Source organism: Pygoscelis adeliae, unplaced genomic scaffold, assembly GCF_000699105.1.
Source record: "Pygoscelis adeliae isolate BGI_AS28 unplaced genomic scaffold, ASM69910v1 Scaffold103, whole genome shotgun sequence".
NCBI lineage: Eukaryota > Metazoa > Chordata > Aves > Sphenisciformes > Spheniscidae > Pygoscelis > Pygoscelis adeliae.
In genome coordinates, this window is record NW_008824723.1 from 1584403 (window position 1) to 1603667 (window position 19265).

The window sequence follows — 19265 nt, forward strand, 5'->3', positions numbered from 1 at the left end:
TAGAGATAAAACTTAGTTTTCACGTTAACACGTGTTATATTATTGGGAGCGTTACATATTACTCCTTTTCACAAATCTGCTTGGATTTAAACTTGGATTTTCCTCAAAGCTCACACACAGTGTCATATGAAGAACCTGAAAATGAAACCTACCAGTCAAGTTACAGGCAGAAGGGAAACCTGTCTAGTTAATCATTAATAGCCAAGCTAAAACAGAGAAAATAAAGCCAACATGCACTCCAGATTTTACATATACATTCAGTTATATTTTAAGCTAGTCACTTGATGTTTTTTTTTTAAACTAAGAATCATGCATTTTGTTAACCTTCCAAAATGGTTACATGCAGAGCCACAGCTGCTGTTTCTCCTCTGAATTCAATATAGCATCAACAGCTTCTAGCAGCTATGGATCCACTTATGAGGCCTTGACTCAGCAGAAACCTAAACATGGAATTTATTTTAAATATATGCATAATTATTCTGCTGACTCAGGTTAGCTGGGCTGACTTCTGATGTCCAATGTTTGTCTGAAAACAAAGAGCAATTTAGAAGATGCATGCAGTTCCATGCACTATGTAGCTTCATCTGTTCAGACAAGAGCTAAGTTTCAACGCTGGGGTGGGCAACATGCCCTACCAGCCTGTTCCCCTTGGGAACAAGGGTGTAAGGAAAAGGATGCACCTTGAAGATCACCATGACACCCCCAGGGACTTCATGGATCTGGGAGGTGCACCAGGAACCTATTTAGACTACATATGTTTAGACTTCATATGGATTTTTATTTTTTTTTAATATTCAAAGACAACAAAAAGAATGAAAATTATCCCTGTAAGGTCTTTTGAAATGCAAGACCTTCATTTACACACAGATTTGTCATTTTCCCAGATATACTCTAGCAAACTTCCAAAAAGGACCCCTAACACCTTTTTGTTTTGTTTGGAAAGCTTGGTGCTTTCCCCATCACTTCAAGCTTTGGAAACACCTTTACTGCAATTAACACACCTACTCTGCAAATGTAATTTCTAATAAATGATCTTAAATGCCCTGCCTGAACTTTCAACTTGGCCCCACGGAACCAGAACAAACAGACCATGCACAAGCCAGAGAACAGGCAAACCCCAACATATTCAGCCCCTTAGCGCTAAGGTGGGGTGCCCAACCTGTAGAGCTCCTGCCAGGACAAGCCACACAGCCCATGGCCCTTTCTCCCAAACATCCTTCAGATGCAGGCAAGGAGCTGCTACGCATGCTGCAGCTGTTGGCTACGAGAGGGAGCCTCTGCAGCCTGATGTGGCAGGGAGAGAGGACACCACTGCCATGACATGAATGAGAAAAGTAGAGGGTTATATTTGAGTTCCTAGAGCTGAAGCTACCCAAAGCAGAAGAAAACCACTTTCCCATCCAGTCACAGCAGAAAAAGCTTGAAGGACGTTTTTAGTAGCATGCACAGTATTTAAGCAAGTCCAGAATTCAGCAAACATCTCACTTGCCCACAGATGATCATAAGGTTAATTCAAAAATATTCTTACAAGCGCTAGGAAGGGAATGAATTGGTTGTTTTAGACTTCTCATAAATGAGTCAGTAACTTTACAGAAAAATCAAAGGGACAGGTCCTGCTTGAGGAAGAACAGAACAAAAAAAGTAAGTCTGAGCAACAGGGAAACAGGAGAGTTGAAGACACAGTAAGACATTCATGCACTCGGCCACATGCCTGCCAGGACAGTTTCACCCAAGAGTTTCCCTGCCCGTAGTTCAAACCTCATTTGTGACCTAAAGCAGAATCAATTCTGCAGATTTATCATTTTATAAATAAACCCCTTCTTGATTTTTTTTATCCCTCAGTGACAGCAACAGCAACACACTTCACCATGTAGCACATTAAACAGATCTGTTAAGGTGGGTACACACAAAAAAGTTTTCATAACAACATTTGACATTGCACTCAGACCAATGCTTTATTCCTTCAAGGTAGGGATCAAAAAGGCAAAGAAGGGAAAAAGCATCTGCTACTTTTTTTTCTTCCATATTTAAGCGCTATAGATAACTTGCAAGAAGACAGGGTGAACTTCCTCCCACCTCCCACCCACTCGTGCTGGGAACCCACGGGGCCAGCAGCTTTGGGCATTCATTCTCACATCCATATGAGCCTCAGCACCTCACTGCATCTCTCCTCCCCTGGGGCTGTGAGAACAACTCTCAGCTCCCCAAAAATATTGCAGCTCCTCCTTTCCCCTGTACTGGCTACCTGCAAACCTTCCCCATACACATCCCTCTGCGACCAGCTTTAACCCCACCTCGGTCCCATTGGGTTTGTGCTCTGGACCCAAATACCATGTGTGTGACAGCAGTTCTGAGGTATACAGCACAGAAATACAGCAGGTTCACTGACAACTCCAAAAGCATGTCATAACAGCAAAAATTAATCAAGGGAATGACATTTAAAAAAAAAGTCTTCAATCATAGCATGGCTGCTACAAAAATGATAGCAAAATGAGGCCTGTTCCACTCCCCGCTCAGAGATGTTTAATCCTGAAGGAGGACAAGACACCAGTGTGCTGACCCTCATCACTAGACATGGCACACATTTGGGGAGGCAGACAGGAACCCAGAAAATCCAAGGAGAAAGTCCACTTGCTTTAACCACTGCTGACAGACGCCTACGGTGGCATCTGCAGTATGAGAACAGTGGGTTTTTTTTCCAGAAGGCTTTAAGTGCTTCCCTCTCCTCTTCCCACCTTACAGACAATGCTGTCTCCTCCTCCAAGACTGCAGATTGATTTATTTGATACTCAGAAGCAGGATAAAAGGGAGATGGAGCCAGATAGCTGTCAATTCATAGAAACAGGTTCAAAAAATGGTTCCTTCTTCCCAGATCACGGACATGCTTTTCTCAGCTCTCATCTACCATGCACTGAGGGGTTGTTTGTATCACACGGGGACAAGAAGCGATGAGACCAGAAAATGGGGGAAGAAAGGAAAAGAAACGGAGGGAATATCACAGACTCTTTAAAGCTATTGGTCTGAAGTCAGACCATTTGTCACACAAAATGAGAAACACGTTTATGCATCACCCAAAAATAAAATCTTATCACAAAAAGTCGTGTCCCCCTAAAGATGACCATTCTGATTTAAAACACTAAACTTTTCCATGGACAGACAGACACACAGAGCCTACTGAGCTAAGCTCCCTCTTGCTGGCTTACATCTCTCCCTCCCTCATCCCTCTTCTAAAGTCAGCTAAAACTCAAGAGCAGTTTTTTAGTCATGCAGCTTTCTACCAGCGTAATTATTGACTCACCTATTAGGAAGGACAGTTAGAGACAGCTCACCTGTTCCGGATAACACTTACACAATTTAAAAAGTTCAAGAAACTCCCCGCCCCAGCATTCATTTTGCTTGTCCCTGGGCTCACAGTTTTTAGGCTGGAGGGGAAGCACAAGTTGCAACCTGCAGGCTGAGAGCTGCTCAAAGCACACTTCCTACCCGGCTGGGAAGAGCCCAGTGCCAGGGAAGGGAACCAGAAAGTCTGCTTCTGGACAAGCTCTGTGTCATTTTTCCAAAGTTTGGTGGGGTTTGCACTTGGCCAAGTAAAACCCTTAGCGATGGCAATGCTGCAGCTATCACTGATGCACGTTTCCATTAACATGATGATGAAACTCCTGGGACAAGATGGTGGTGGGAGAGGAACAGGAGCATGAGATTCAGCTGCTAAAAAAGACAGACTGCCTTTGTGGAGAACTCCCTTTCTTTTCTTACTCATCTTTAGTTTTCTATGGTTGCCAAGTGCCCTCCCCCTGACAACAACCCATGCCACCTTCTCACACTCTGAGAAAGAACGTAAGGTTTAGGAGATTACAGGCTGTTAAAAGAAACAGAAGAAAGGTGGTAGAGAAAGGGAGAACAGTGAAAAATGTTAATAGTTACAGAACATTTACATAATGGCTTTTTTTTATATTATTCCAAAAGATTCTAGAAAATTTTACAGGTATCTGCACAAGTCATGTTACAGTGTCAGTGTTCCTAACAGGAATAAGTTAGCAGCAAGCGCTCTATTTTAAAACATGATTGACTTTATAAAAACAGTTTTAAGGCTTTTGTACAAGAACATTAGACGGCAGCTTCAGAACATGATTTAAATGACACATAGTAATTGTACCCTAGTGTTCAAGTACATACCAGGAATACATTACAGGGGACTGAATTATTACAATAGAAAGTCCTATCGCTGTTCAATCTTTGCCAATGAGCACAGCACAAAAGGTTTTTAACAGTACAAGTATGAAGCAAGTACCTTTCTTTGCTTTCTTCTGTAGCTTCAGTGTGTCAGACGATTTCTTTTTTATCTCTTGGCGGGCTTTTTTGTATTCTAAAAAAACACAGTCTCTATTATCAACATACCTGAAGTCAAAATGAATGTTTTTCACAGAAAAGGCTATGTTTAAAGACATTAGACTACAAATTTTAAGAGGACAGCTACTATTAATCAAAGCGACTTAGAACTCGCATTTTGTAGTGCCTATATATTTGGCTTAATATAACACTTTAGGGTGTGAGCACATTCACGTACCAAAATCTTTCCCAAATAAACAAAGCCTTTACAGAAATAACAACTGAGAGCACAGTACAAAATTAGAGTGCTTTTCATTTCAGAGACTCATCCACTCTCAGGAATGGAAAACAGAGATGACAGGTTTCTCGAAACATCTGTGTTCAAAAACAAGTATCCAGAAATGGCAAGGCAGAGAATACCCTGTGATCCCTCCCCAGCATGAGAGTCAGGCAGAGGGAGAGGGTGCTAAAACTTTGCCCAAGGAAGGGTCACATTGCCAGCTCTTTCTGATGAAGTGGAGCACACTGTGGTTGTCCTCATTCTCAGATGAGCTGCAAATCCCGGGAGAATTAAAATCCCAGAACAAAATATTCCACCTCTAGTGCAGGCATACTAAAGGTACCAGATATGAAAACTGATACTTTAAAAAAAAAAAAAGATAAAATGCATGTATGCATGTATATACATATACACATACGCTTTAACAAAGGAGGTCAATGTTATTACTCTTCTATGGATGGAAAAACAGAAGCAGGCTGGTGGCAGGCACAGGAACTGTACCGGGGCCAACTGCACCCCCAACACCCAAGTCTACCCACTAAACCCTCAATCTCACTGCCACTTTGGCAAGGGTCACCCCTACCTGCAGGAACCCAGGTGATTCCTCCCTCCTGCTCACTACCTGCTTAACACTCTCCACAGCACAAGGTGGAAGTTTTTCCAAGAGCTGCTGATTTAGCTGCTTCTATTTGACCACAGTAATAGTGGGGCAAGAAGCAAATCCTCTTTTGGAGGCAAGCACACTCCTTCCCATCAGTTCTCACCCTCCCCAAAATAAAATATGGTGATGCTGTTTCTTTCAGACATAGCAAAAGTCTTCAATTTTCAAAAGTCAGTGGTGAACTGCAACCTGCTTTCAGCACCTGTGCTAGAGGGCCATCATCCCCAATACAAGTTTTGCAAAGCCAAAAGCATCTACCAACATGCTCTTGCTGTGCAAGACTTTGCTGCCTCCTGCTCATTCCCCGAGGAAAGCCTCTGGAGCCGTCATCAGCACTGCAGCTCTGAGAATCCCATGCCCAACGACACAGCTTTCCTGTTCCCCAGGTGCACATTTCTGTATCGCATCAGATATAAAATAACGATGCTGAATGTTTTACAGGGCTGTGCATTCTCTGGAGGACGCTATGTCTGAGGCATGACATGATCTTACAGTTAGCTTTTAACTACACCCTGTGGCTTTGCAGGAATAGATGCGGCATCCCCAATCCTCAGCACTATTGGAGATCATACACTGAGAGTGGGCTAACAGAGTTAAAACTAGTCGCTGCTTACTAGTCTAGAAAAACAACCCATCCCTTGGGGTCCTGCAAACTAAACCTTCAAAATGTATATGAAAGGGTTAAAAATTTGTTAGGCGCTTTGGGAGAGGAATGTTTTAGAAGATAAAAGTTGCTAAACATATTTAAGCACGTCATTTAGTTCCCCAGTACAAACATGAAAAGAGGAAGAAAAGCTGATATTACAATCTTACTATTAAAGAACTCTTCCTCTGTAACTACCTTTTGCATGGTCTTTATCCAGTTGATTGGCCACTTTCTTCCACTCTTCCATCTGTTCTTGAAGTGGGTTTATCAGACAGTCAATTAAAGCACTAATTTTGTTGAAAAAACACAAAGAGCAATCAAATCCTGCAGATGCCCCTATTCTTATATAGAGAGCCAAGGTCAATATTGGAGTATTTTTACTTTTTGCTGCGACAGCTACCAGTGTCACAATGTAAATATCAGAACATAAAAATGTTTATGCTGGAGAAAGCAAAAGAAAGGACTGGATAAAAAAAAAATCCACATCACAGGATAACCAGAATTACTGCGCAGAAGTTCAGGACAGTGAGGAACAGAGCGTAAACCACAGGAGTGACCCGAAACAGGGCCAATGTAAACAGTTGGATCCTACTCATCTGTCACACAAAGAGCAGTTTAAATGGATACTCCGGAGACCGGAAAGGTTCATGCAGCCATGACAATTATAAACTCAAATCACACATGTATATGCACAAGAAGACAGAGCAGTTGTACAAGCGAACAACATCCTGCCCACCGATGTGCCTCATCTCTCACCAGTGGAGTCCATGATACAGCACTAGTAATGCTCCACTAATTAATGAGATTGGGATCAAATCATTTAAATAGCTAACTCTGGGTTAACTAGAGACTAAAGTTGTCTCCTCACAGCCAATTTCACAAATATCTTTGTTTTAAAAGGGAAAAAACATCCCAGGTCATCAGGCAAATGGTGGTTCACCTCAGGTGAAGTATAACTTTTAAGTCTGGTTAAAAAAGGCACATGTGCAAACTACTACTTACTACAGAAGTAGGTTGTTTATGTATAGCACAGCTTACACATGAGTTAATCCTCTCCCATTACCTCTACAGTCTAACTTTAACTGCAAAAAGGGGATGAGAGAATTTGCGTTTTCCATGCTTGTTTGCTGAAAGTTTCTCTCTTGCCCACAAGTTATTTGGGCTCTCCAGTAAGCGGAGGAAGCAGCACAACACTTGCTGCTGCTTTAAAACTTAGTGACAAAGCTTAAAGTCCTGAAACAAAGACAGGTTGGTCACATCAGCAGCTGCCTACTCAGCACCAAGCAACAGGAACCGACAGTGGGAATTTGCAGCATTTAGAGTGATTTGAGGTGACAAGCCCAGTCCCCAGAACATGCAGTAAAACCCTGCATGTTCACAACACCTAGTGTGCTGCGGAGGAGAAAACAACTGCTGTTCTCAGTGACGTGGTCAGAGATCAGCTGGACAGCCAATGCTGGTGAACAGCTTTAGGTGTTCCCCAGTAGCAAATGAAAGATGAACCTCAAGCTCTGGGCCAGGTACAGAGCCACTCACCTTGAGAACTGCCGCAGTTTGGACTCTATACTTCTGTGCCTCATACACATCCTGGTGAGAGCAGACCCAATCTCTCTGGTACCACCTGAAAAACAAAACATGAGGCAGGTGAGACCCCTGATGAGATTCCTGCCTGTGGTGCAGGCATGTCAACCAGAAGGCAGGTGCCAGGTCTTCCAGAGCAACTGTAAAACAGATTCACAGTAACAGTAGGATCGACCAGGCTATTAACTGGGCGGACCTCAGGGATATCTACCACCTTGGGAAGAGATTAATCCTTGTTCATCCAGAGGCCAGAACTGAACAATTAAACACGATTAAAACACAGTTCTTCCCAGCAGCTTTATGTGCCATGAGGCCAAACTCCTTGGCAGAATAGTTAAAAAAAAAAGGGTTTGAGATGTCAAAAGGCAAGAAGCAAAGCTGGAAAGCAGGTAGGCATCTACGGACAGTTTATTTCCACATTTTGGAAATAAACCTAGGGGATTCGATCCAATTTTCCCATATCTAGATTCTATAGACCCAATGCCTCAAAAGGATTTTGCTCCTCCAGAATGTGTAACTAATCCTACATATGGCCTCATACATCACTGACACATACCATCAGTGGATCCCAAGTACCTGCCATCTCAGATCACTCATATGTTTTCACTACATTGCCAGAAGGTGGCACTATTTGCTCTATACCCTCATCTCGCTTTCTGACAACTGCATGACAGCAAGAATAATTTTTTGCAAGTGTTCCTCCTCTGAAGTTTTCCCCTTTAAAAGCCCACATTCCGCCATTTCCCACTTTAATCAGCATTACCAGCTTTGATCAGCCTATTAAATTTCAATATAATTTTGTTTTGGTTAGTGTTAGTTTTGATAATTGCTTAGTTCCTATTTGCAAGCCAAATTCTCAGGGTACAAACATCAACCTTTGTACAAAGCTTTTCCAAACTGTAGTATTCTCTGGAACGACAGATATTAGCATCTATTAAAAGTCTCATTTGATTATTAAAATAACCTTAGACTTGTAATATACAGTAAAATATCTTCCTTAGGCTTTAAAAATGGTATTGCGCAAGTAAAAAATACTTTCCTAGTAAAGAAACTTGAAAATTTTAATAATTTTATTTCTTTTTTAAGCATGAAAACAAGTCACTATCTTCCTGCATTCTTGCAGGATTAAATCCTGTGCCCACGAAATGGCTCTGGAACAAAGACACTAAATAACTGCAACAAATTGTGGCTATTTGGTATTTTCCATTGTTCAAAAGATAAACAGAAAGTCTTTTGTCACTTGCCCAATTACTCATGTTTTTATAAGGAGCTTTTGAAATAATATTATTTGGTAACTCTGAAGAGCTGTAGCCTCACTGCGTACGGGTGCCTGGGAAAAGCATACGGACTCCAGCCTGGACCCGGACCCATCTCTTCCGGCAATGCTGCACTTGCACAAGCTGCAATAGACTCTGGTAACTCGAAAAGCAATACAGAAGATGGGGAAAGGCGCAACGGAGAGAAAGCAACTGGAGGAAGAGGACAATGTCCACAACAAAAAGTGGATATCTGTCCCAAAACATGGGCATTTTTCTTCGGAGCCACTGCCAAACAAAAGTAACTCAGAGCTTAATGCAGCACAACTCCAACAGCAGAGATGAAGAAATGAACTGAACACTTCCACGGCCATCACCAGCACAATTCCCAATCGAGTTTAAGCAAAAGGCAGGTTTTTCAGGTTGAAAACTCACTGAAATACTGGAATATTAAGGACTGTCAATGGTTAAGTGACACTGCTTTCCTAAGCCCATTATATGAAAAAAGGAAGAGTCGTTTCAGAACAATAAGTAGGAAATAAGGCACCATGTGTTTTGGAGACTAGGAAACAAGGGTCAGTTACTATTAATATTAAATTGCAAGGTAACGAAATTTTAACTGAAACCCCAATAACCAAAGTATAAATATATCCCCTCAACACACAGTACAGATGGATGGGCAAGGTCAGCAAAACAGCTATACAAAGTTAGGTCTATATATTGGTAGTTGCGCTTGTTTAAAAAAACCCCACAACAAAATAAATAAAGCCTGGGAAAAAAGGTTAATCCATGGAAAAAGAACCAAGCCCAACTGGTTGGGGATGAGGGGGGGGTTACTGGTTCTTCCCACCTTTTGAAACTTCATGTTATCCATAAGTGTTTACAAGAGCGTGGAAGTATGAAGTGTTAATTTTATTCTGTGAATAAAGACTACTGTAACAAAGCAAAAGAAAAGGGGAAAAAAGGATTTGAGACGTTTTTAATGCCCCTTCTGGAAACAAGGTGTTGCAAAAGATGGTTTTAGGACCCTGCTTGGGAAGGGGAATGAGGGGTACTGTTGGAAAGTTTGGGAGGGCTGAGCCAGTGCGCCGGCTCGGTCAGTGTGGACCCAGGGAGGGCTGCGGGGAGTGGGTCGGGGCTGACGAGGCTCCGTTTTAACATCCTCTACCGAGGTGTGCAGGGAGTCAGACGGCGCTGGCGAGGGTCAGTGAGGTGATTTGAACTCCCAAAGCAGCATCTCTTGCCAACCATTCACTCTGAAAGGTGCTGCTCAGCCCTTCCTAAAGAGTGTAAATCCCTCCCAAACAGCACTTAAATTATAAACTCAGCCTGCCTAAAACCAAAGTGCTGCGGAACATGATTGCTCCAAATGGCTATGACAAGAAAGGATTCCTGTTCCTCTGCAAAATCGTAACTTGCTACAATCAATAAACTGAGTTTAGTGATAAATAAACTGAGTTTACAATAAACTGAATTCAGAATAAGCCAAGTTTAACTACCCTGAAAATGAGATTTCTGCAGTACCGCAAAATATCAACATAACGCTTGCAGCAAACACACATCCCCTATACGGTCTTTCCAGCTGCCCTCTCTGCTCCTCTTGCTGTAGGACCATTTAAAAGAGTTCCTCTCAGCCTCTTGCCACAAGGCTTACAATGCTGTTGGACGCAGACAGGAGTGAGCTTTGTTTTTGTTCCTTAAAGCCTTCTCATTCGCAGCCCGCTGCCATCTCACCACGCGCCCAGCAGCTAATGGACACGTGGTGCATCAAGCGCCGAGGGGGGCAGGTGGCCGGGGCGCACTGAAAAGCTCTTGTGAGCCAGCAGCTTCAGCCACAGCAAAGGGGAACCGGTCTCCATCCAACACACGCTGCTACAATAAAGTCACTATGCATTTCCAATTCCCATTTAAAAGCTAATGTTACTGGTGTCTAATTAACTGTAGGAGAGAGAACCTTTGCAAGAGACAAGAAGCTTTTTAATTTCGGCACTCACTCAATTAGCAGAGGCAAGAACCATGTCCAAGCATCCCTACATACCTACCCAAGTGAGACAGCCCACGGAGGTATGGATACACCTCCTGCAGAGTTTCTGGATGCTGAAACAGCAGCAGCAGCATTTCAGAAAGGATCACCTCCTCGGATATGCCTAAACAATTTGCATTTTGGGGGTGCCTCAGCAATCCCTTGTTAAAAATCAGCCACCAGACTGAAGGAAGGACAGTACCAGCCCATCTCCTCCCATGCCTGAGTCCCGCTGCTCCTCCTCAACCTATTAAGTACTCCAACAGCACCAGAGTTAAACAGAGCTTTACCTCCCTGTTCCCAACTGTATTATCTGTGAAGAATCAAAACACTTCCTGAGAAAGCAAAAAAAATTAAACACAGGCCTCTCACCACCCCTTAATTTATTGAGTTGGAGCACCATGGCCATTACCAATGCATTCAGCAGTCCTTCCAGGAACATGTGTGGTGCAAAGGGTTTATCTCAACCGTCAGCAGGTTTCTGCAAGGGCTGGTTCCCACCAGCAGAACTGCACTGATGCTCCTGTTTCCAAAGGACTGGGATCAGCTGGCTACACAAACTGGCAGAAGGGAACCATTTTGTACCACTGCAGTGGTTTGAAAATGTCCAAATATAACAAGGGACGGTAGTTTGGATTTGCTTCTTTTACCCAATCTCAGCCAGACAGCCTTAGTGAACAAGAGTAACATATGCTTTATATAAATTATCAATTGATGTTACAGTAGTAGTTTACTCACAGAAGGAGCAGGTGGCCAACGCGCATACTCTGCAGAGATGGATCTTACAAGCAACATTAATGTGTGTGCAAGTCCTGGTATCGGCTATGCAGCTGAGTATTCAAAATCTGATAAGTTTACTGCACTGGGCTCTGCCACAGTCATACAAAGCCTGCTTCAGCCTTCAGATTAATTTACAGTTTATCTTTTCAAAAAGACCAGCTCCGTAAGTGACCAACTTCCCACTTACTCAAGGACAGAGCCATGAGCTAGGTGGGCAGAAGACCAAGTGGAGATAACTCCTTTTTCAGTGCTATCAACACACAGACTTGGTGGCACAAAAAGCATCTGAAACAGAAGTGCATCAGGAGCGTGCCGAAAGCACTGCCCATCTCCACTTCACTTACAAGCAGGTCCCTGGCAAAAAGTCATGACATTCTCCAGTAGCTATAACTTCCTGAAGAGAAATACTGAGGCCACATTAGCAAACTTTTCATCAAACCAAGAGTATGTTGGGTGTGTGACCTGGGCTCCATTCACTGCTCTGCAGCTATGCAAGTTAAACTACTGTGCCTTGGGCTCTCAGTTTATAAAATGAGGCTGTGAATTATCTGCTTCTCTGACATACTACAATAATTCATCCATTAAGGCAAACAATGCTTGGGAACGGTGTAAAGACATACTTTGAAACTGGAGACAAGAGCCGTATTCATCAGAATTCCCACTCAAAGAAAGTGGCTTAACAAAATGCTCCTGTCAAATTTGATCAGAAAGTGGGTGATAACATCAGCTTTATGTCTCATAAGTAAAAGGCAACTCTGTGAGGCAAAATGTGCTTTTGCTCTCACCTTCCCTGCTTCTCCCTATTCCTGCCTAAGCCTGTAAAAGACCAAAAACCTTCTTCATGTAAGATAATTAAACAAAAGCCTGTGGACCACAACACTACAATGAGTCGGCATAAACAGCACAAATGATTTTCTTTTGATGCTTGCTTGTAATTCGACATTGCAGAGAGACAACAGGGAGAGACTGTAGGAAAGAGACTCAATTGTTATATTGGAGTCATTATGTTTGTATTTAATAATGATCATATATCAAGGAAATGATTATTTGATGAAATGTGCAGCTGTACAACTGCACAGCCTCTGTATACTCCAAACAACGCACTGCAATCACTTCCTCCTCTCACTTCACTGTTGAGCAACCCCAGAAGGCTCAGAAGATGACTGCCTTTCAGGAAGTGCCTTTAAGGTTCCAACTTACTAACGAGCTCATCTTTATCTTCAAGGGCAGAGTCCAGATGTGCCAGCTACTTCCCTCTTTCCCAAAAGGGAGAGAATGATGAAAAAATGGGTGTAATACTTTTGTAATTTCAAAGTTATCAGAAGAGGTTTCCATTTCTGAGCAAAGATTAAAGCAGGAGTGGAACAGAGGCTAAATTATTAAACACAACTCTGAACACGGAGGCTATGACAGGATGACTAACAGTAAGACGTTTTAAGTTAATGGTCATTACTCAACCCTTGTCCAAAATCACGCTGTTAGAAGAGCAAGCAGTTTCCATCACTGATGACATGGGGCATGGACCTTGATCTTGCAAAAGTGTTTACACGGATGCCTCCGTGAAACTCAAGGATGATGGGATCAGTGCCAGGGTGTTACAGCAGACAGGGGAAAAAAGGAGGGCTTTTGCCTAAAAGTGACCAGCACAGGGGTTGTAAGCATTACCACTGGGACAGAAACCTGAAAATAGAGCTATGGTAGCACTTTATGTTTCAGGGTGTCAACGGCCTCCAGGTAAGCCTTGTAAGTTGGAAAAACACATCAAGAACTGCAGACAACAGAGGGATGTTCAGCATCTACCAGCCAGGAAAAGAAAACAGGACACCCTTATTCCTACAGCTACTAAGAGACTTTCTGAGCAGTGCTTGGCACAGTCTCTGAAAGTTGTTGCTCAAAACCAGCTAAAAACTATTTCCTGAAGTAATTTTTTAAAAAAGTTTTAATTTAGACATCTTTCAGAGAAGACTGGATCAACAAATGCAGATTCAAGGTCAAACTCACCTAAGGATTTTAGATTAACCAAATTTAATAAAACAACTGTGGCAGACCACTGTCATGTACTGCATCTCTCTGGTTGTCATTGCAAAGGAACAGCTTGCTTGCAATGCTCAGTTGAGCACCCCTTTGGGTAAATTACTTGGAAAACATACTTCTAGAGACCTGATGTGAAGTTGTCACATTTGCTAGTCCCAGACAATCCTGAGAAGAAAATGTGGTAGGTGGTTTATTTTCTCTTTTGCAGAAGAAAATTGTTCATGGATGAGACAGGCAGGATCTCAAATTGCATTTGCATTGATTTTAAAGGAAGAAGAAGAGTTAAGAAGAGTGGCAGCTAGTTAAAGCAGTGAAGAAGCAAAAGGAACAGGAAACCTGAGCCCACAGCCTGCTCTGGCAACCGCCAGCTTTAGGAAGTCCTTAAAACAGACTATGACCATGTTCCAGTCAGTATGTTAAAGAACATGCAAGAAAGCTCTTATGACTTCTTCTGATCTAGCTTATTCCTCTGCTCAGCAGCATTTTTGCTTACCCTAGCTGTTCTCCTAGCAGAGCACTAGGCAAAATCCTCCCCCCATGGGAGTCAATATGAGCATTGCCATTAAACAAGCAGGGTCAGAATTTCACCCATGCACATGGAGGTAACTACACCATCTGTCTGACATATTAAATATGGTCATGAACCAGCCCTGCTATGATCTTTGGACAGTTTGGGTCTAGTCAGCCTTCAGGGCATGCCGAAAAGCTCACCTGTGGCCCTCTGCTTTTAAAGAGGATGTCACACACACAGGTGGCTGAAAATGCTTTGGGAAGGTTTAAGTTAAGTTATTGTAGGATGCATCGATTCAGTTTTGGAGACACTAACAAGTCTGTCATTGATTCAGAAACTTGTAAGAGACACAAAATGCATCACTGAACCGTGACATCCTGTTAGGGAGCAGTAAAAGTCCAGGCAGAAGTGCTTCCCAGTAACAAAAGCCTCAAGTCCGAGCATGTTTGTGTCAGGAGTGCAAGCTGGCTTGGTCCCTCCTCCTCTCCCTTTCATAAACGGTGTTGCCAGCACAGACAGCAGTGTTTTGCTTCTGGAGATTTCTTTCAAGAATTAATATCCATCCCTCCTCGCAGGTGCTTGCTGCTTGTTTTTATGAACCCAGAGTTCTGCATCAAGGTTTTAATACCACAAAAATAAAGCATCATTAGAAACAGATTTGCTTAGAAGAGCAAATACCACACTTGTGTTTTCCAAGGGCCATTATTTACATTTTATTCTTTGGAATACAAATAATTTCATTATGAAAACACACAGAGTCTGCTAAACGTCTGTACTCACAACAAAGCTATGCCCACTAATATTGTCCATAGCTTTTCCCCATTTCTTTTCAAATTTATACTCAAACGTATTTCTGAAATCATTCCATGAATAGCTACGTAAACCTAATGGTCTTAATCTGAGCAGATCCAACTGCTTTACTCCAAATGCTACACCTGCTAACAGATTAAGAAAGGCAGGTGACGTGAGTCATCAAGCTTGCTCTCCAAAAAAAAAAAAGGAGCGCGCTAATAAAAAGGAGTCTTTATAATGAAAAGGGAATTCCTGAAGAACGTGAGGCCAAATCTGCGTGCTATTTTGGGGTAACCCCTCACCTGTGCAGCATCCCAGAGCTGAGCCGCAAGCTGAGGGGTATCTAAAGGCTGGCTCCATCAGCCAGGTATACTCGCTGCACCGAGGACCACGCTCCACTGCGTGCTCCAGATGGCGAAAAGATGGAGACCTGGTTCAGACCTATTTAGATAGCCAGACCCACTGATCTCCACACCTTCATGAATCTGGCTCTAAATGAACACTTAATGTCAACCCGATGTGTGAAGAAGGCAGTAACTCAAGACCCTTATGTTCTTCTGAAGTACAGCTCTTTATTTTGTCTGTGCACAGCTATGAACTGTGATGTAATCTGATTAGACGCCAGCAATATTCAATGAGGGGAAGGGATAATACACTTAGAGCAAATGGCTTGGAGCACCAAGTGCAATTCCACCGCACGTTCAGCAGAACACGCACTGCTTACATTGAACGGGCAGCTTCCACAGGGACTGTGAAAAGCCTACAGGTATCTCTCTCCTCTTTGTGTTTAGCTATCGGCCTTGCAAACACCTCTGGCCCCAAAAGTCAGAAGATCCGTAACTCAGGTTTCCCAACCACCTGTGCTGCTGATCCCAGTCCAGCAACGATTTCAGCTACCAAATGGCTGCTGCCTCTGAAGCACAAAATCAAGCACAATCAGGACAAGCAAGTGCAAAAAGCAGAAGAAAAGATTTTTTTTTTAAAATCCAAGTCAGCAGATCTAACTGAAACCCCACAGCAAGCAGATCTGCAGAATAAGGCAGTGCTATTTTTACATGCCGTCACTTCTTTCAACAGAGCATGCTTCCTTAGTGAACGGGAAAGATCATGGAGGGATAAAGGGAAGTAAAAATCATTTAAACCCCCTTTAAGAAATTATCAGTTCAAGAAATTTTAGAGAAAGTCCATTATGTTTCAGTTAGTTATACAGAGATAACAGCATCATCAACCCATCAAAAGACTCAATGCACACCTAAGCATTGAGCGCAGCATTTTTGTCCTTTGGCACAAGGGGAAGCTCTGCCCCGGCCCCAGGTATTCAGGGACGTGGTTCCCTCTCACTGGGGCAACCTCGTGCCTTTGCTCAGCGTTAATGATCTCTAACTGCAACTGGCATATATGGGGGGCATGCTGGTGGTGATGCTTCAAAAAGCAAGAAATCCTCTTTCTGGTACTTTCTCAAGGCAGCTGCTCTATGTGCTCCAAAGGCCATTGAAAATCATCTCAAATACATATTGAAATATCCATGGCTCAACCTCATTCCCCCCAATTTATTTAGTGCGCCTCCAAACTCATTTCAGCTTGGCTTGGTAGAAGCCTTAAAAACACACCACCTTTGCAGACTTCTCTAAAACTCAGGAGCCTCGTCAGCAGACACACGGAGAACCTGCACACCTCTTGAATCGAGTGGCAGGTAACGAAAGGGTAACAAGAATCCAGGGCACTAGTGTTTACCGTTATTCAGACTGCCCCAAAGCTCATTTTGCCCAGTGCTATATTTAAAGACAGTTGTGCTGTTCATCAGGTCAGCTCTCAAACAGTTAACCAGTTTTGTCCTCACTGATAGGCTTTTTTTTTTTTTTTGGCAGCATCCCACTTATTTTCAACTTCCTCAACCTCACTACAATATAATGAATTTTCACAAAAAGCAAGAGAGAATATCACCACATGGGTCTGACACCAGCTGGCCGCTTAAGCCCACAGTATGAAGGAATTTGATACACAACACTGAACTCGGCTTAAAAAAAAAAAAAGTAATATTCCACCTGTTACAGTAAGTGAAATGAGGACAGTCATCTCCAAGCAGAGAAACCAGAGGTCTTTGTGCTTTTGGCCACAAACTCAATAAACAGGTGCTCAGAAAGACACAGCAAACTCTGAATTCAAACTTTTGAATTTACAAAAGGTACGGGCATTTTCTTCTTTACTTGTAAGCAGCAAGTGAAGCAAGCTTCACACACGAACAAGGCTGCATGCAGATCAGGTGAGACAGCTTACAAGCACAGGGCCGTGCTCCCCAGATCTTTGGCTGCTTTGAACGCACAGATTCACATGCTCCGCAGGCAAACTCCTGTTTATCCCACAAATCCTTCCAAACAAGCTACGCTGTCAGGCTGCATTTAAAGTGCGCCTGCTTAAACCATGAAAAGTGCAGCAGGAGAGAAGCTTCAAGAGTTCTTTGATTCACAAAAATAAAAAAACACATCTTGTAGAAAAGATCAAATGAAGCTGCAGGGGTGTACGGCATTACAAACACAGCATACAACAAGACACTTAGCAGTGCTGATTGGCATGCAAACACCAAGGACATGCTTATCTCTTTCTGCGAGGACAGAGTAACTGCATTTCTTCTTCCAAACAAGCTCCGTTGGACTGTAGCGAACATGTCTCAACCACTGGAACAGCAGATGCACATAATTCTGCTGTACTTGCCTGCTGTGACGCACACACATCCAATGCACACCAGGTTTGTAAGATCTGTGCAAGAAGGCTAAGTTTTAAAATCTCACTCAATCACCCTTAGTAAGAACAACTGCAAGAACCTTCAGGAAACCATGATTTGAATCAATGAAAAAGACTAGAAACTAAAAGACAGAAGGAAAACAAAGATTAATTAAGAACAGGGCTTTGCAAATCCTGAAATTTAAGCCTTGAAAGGGGAGCAGAAGCTATCCTGTGCCCACAGAAGTTGCTTTACAGCACTGCTTCTCCATCATTTTAGCCGTTCCCTCACTGCAGTACAGAACACTTTTTGTACCTCCTCCCATTGAACAGCCCCTCAGAGAGGAGCAGGAGGGGATTCACACCTAACACTCCACACAGGACAAACCTTCAGAGTACTATTACCATTCTAGCCAAGTCCTGCTCATCTTACAGCCCTTAATCATCAAACCAACTGGGGCTGGGCAGTTTTAAATAAAGCTGCGATCCATATACAGAGTGCTGCTAAGGCTTTCATAGCAACAGCATGCAAAACTATGCTAATACCCTTCTTAGGGGATGCCCCTCCTTCCACAGTAGGGAAGTCCGTGTGCCTGTACTGCTCCCCTCCAAATACTGGTGTGACGTGTTTGGTTATTGGTCCTTCCTTTCAGCATCTCATGAAAAAAACAGGGTGACAAAACTGGAAGGGACCTCAGGAGGCCGTGTGGTCTGCTCCCCCACTAAAAGCAGGGCCAACTTTTCCTGGGGGTCTGTCCAGTCCAGCTTTGAGTGTCTCTAGGGGTGGAGATTCCTGGGCTTCTCTTCCAGTTGCTGACTAGTGCCACTGTGAAAATTGTTTTCCTTACCTAAAATCCAGAGTCCGTTTTCCCAGCAGTTCAAACCTGCAGTTTTCCAAGCACCTCCTGGGAGGCTGTGCTCCACAGACACTGCTTTGTCAACATAACACAGTAAATACATGTGGAAAGTGCTTATTGGCTTTGTCCAAGTAAAAGCTTTGATGTCAAAGGAATTCAAACATTGACCTTATGCACACAAAACAGCACTGTCACAACCCAATCTGGAAAAAAATGACATCTGTGGTATTTTCAAAATGACACAAAACCAATTAAAGTTCACCTACAAAAAGCAGCCAGCCCAAGCGCTAACTTATTCAAATGCATCCATGTATGTTTACTTTTGCTGCATTTCTTAGGGTTTCTCAAAAAAATGAATTCACAGTACTTTACGGTTAAGCTGATTTTAGTACAGAAATATTCATCTGGTCATTTGACATCTCTGGTAATGCAGGAAATCCATCTAAACCTCACAGCTCCTCACACGCTCTGATGCTCCCTTGTTCTTCTAACAGACCACATCAACCCGCACCTACAATACACAGTTGGCTGTGACCTATTGCTATTAATTTGTCTATTAAAGACAAAAGGAAGGGTCAAAGTTGGATGGAGGATTTCTGACCTAGGCTTTAAGCACTGTAATGCACAAGACTAGCATATAAATTACAAGTTTAGAGGAAAGTGCTCAGAAAGGGTCACCTCCTATTTAGAATTTATTAACTATTCCCCCCAGAGACCACCTTGATTTAGTACCATGTAACCCATATTCCTACATTTCACAGTGATATTGTTACACGAAAGGTTTCTCTTCCTTC

General features: G+C 42.9%; 1 protein-coding gene across 1 annotated transcript in view; it reads right to left on the minus strand.

The window, feature by feature from the left end:
- The window catches only part of MTSS1 (metastasis suppressor 1), a 117328-nt gene that overhangs the window by 28013 nt on the left and 70050 nt on the right, over nucleotides 1-19265 (minus strand). The window contains exons 5-7 of the mRNA XM_009323376.1: nucleotides 7453-7537; nucleotides 6112-6203; nucleotides 4292-4366 (exon numbers count right to left, since the gene is read on the minus strand). Coding sequence (XP_009321651.1) covers nucleotides 4292-4366; nucleotides 6112-6203; nucleotides 7453-7537 — 252 coding nt within the window. The remainder of the gene's footprint in view (nucleotides 1-4291; nucleotides 4367-6111; nucleotides 6204-7452; nucleotides 7538-19265) is intronic.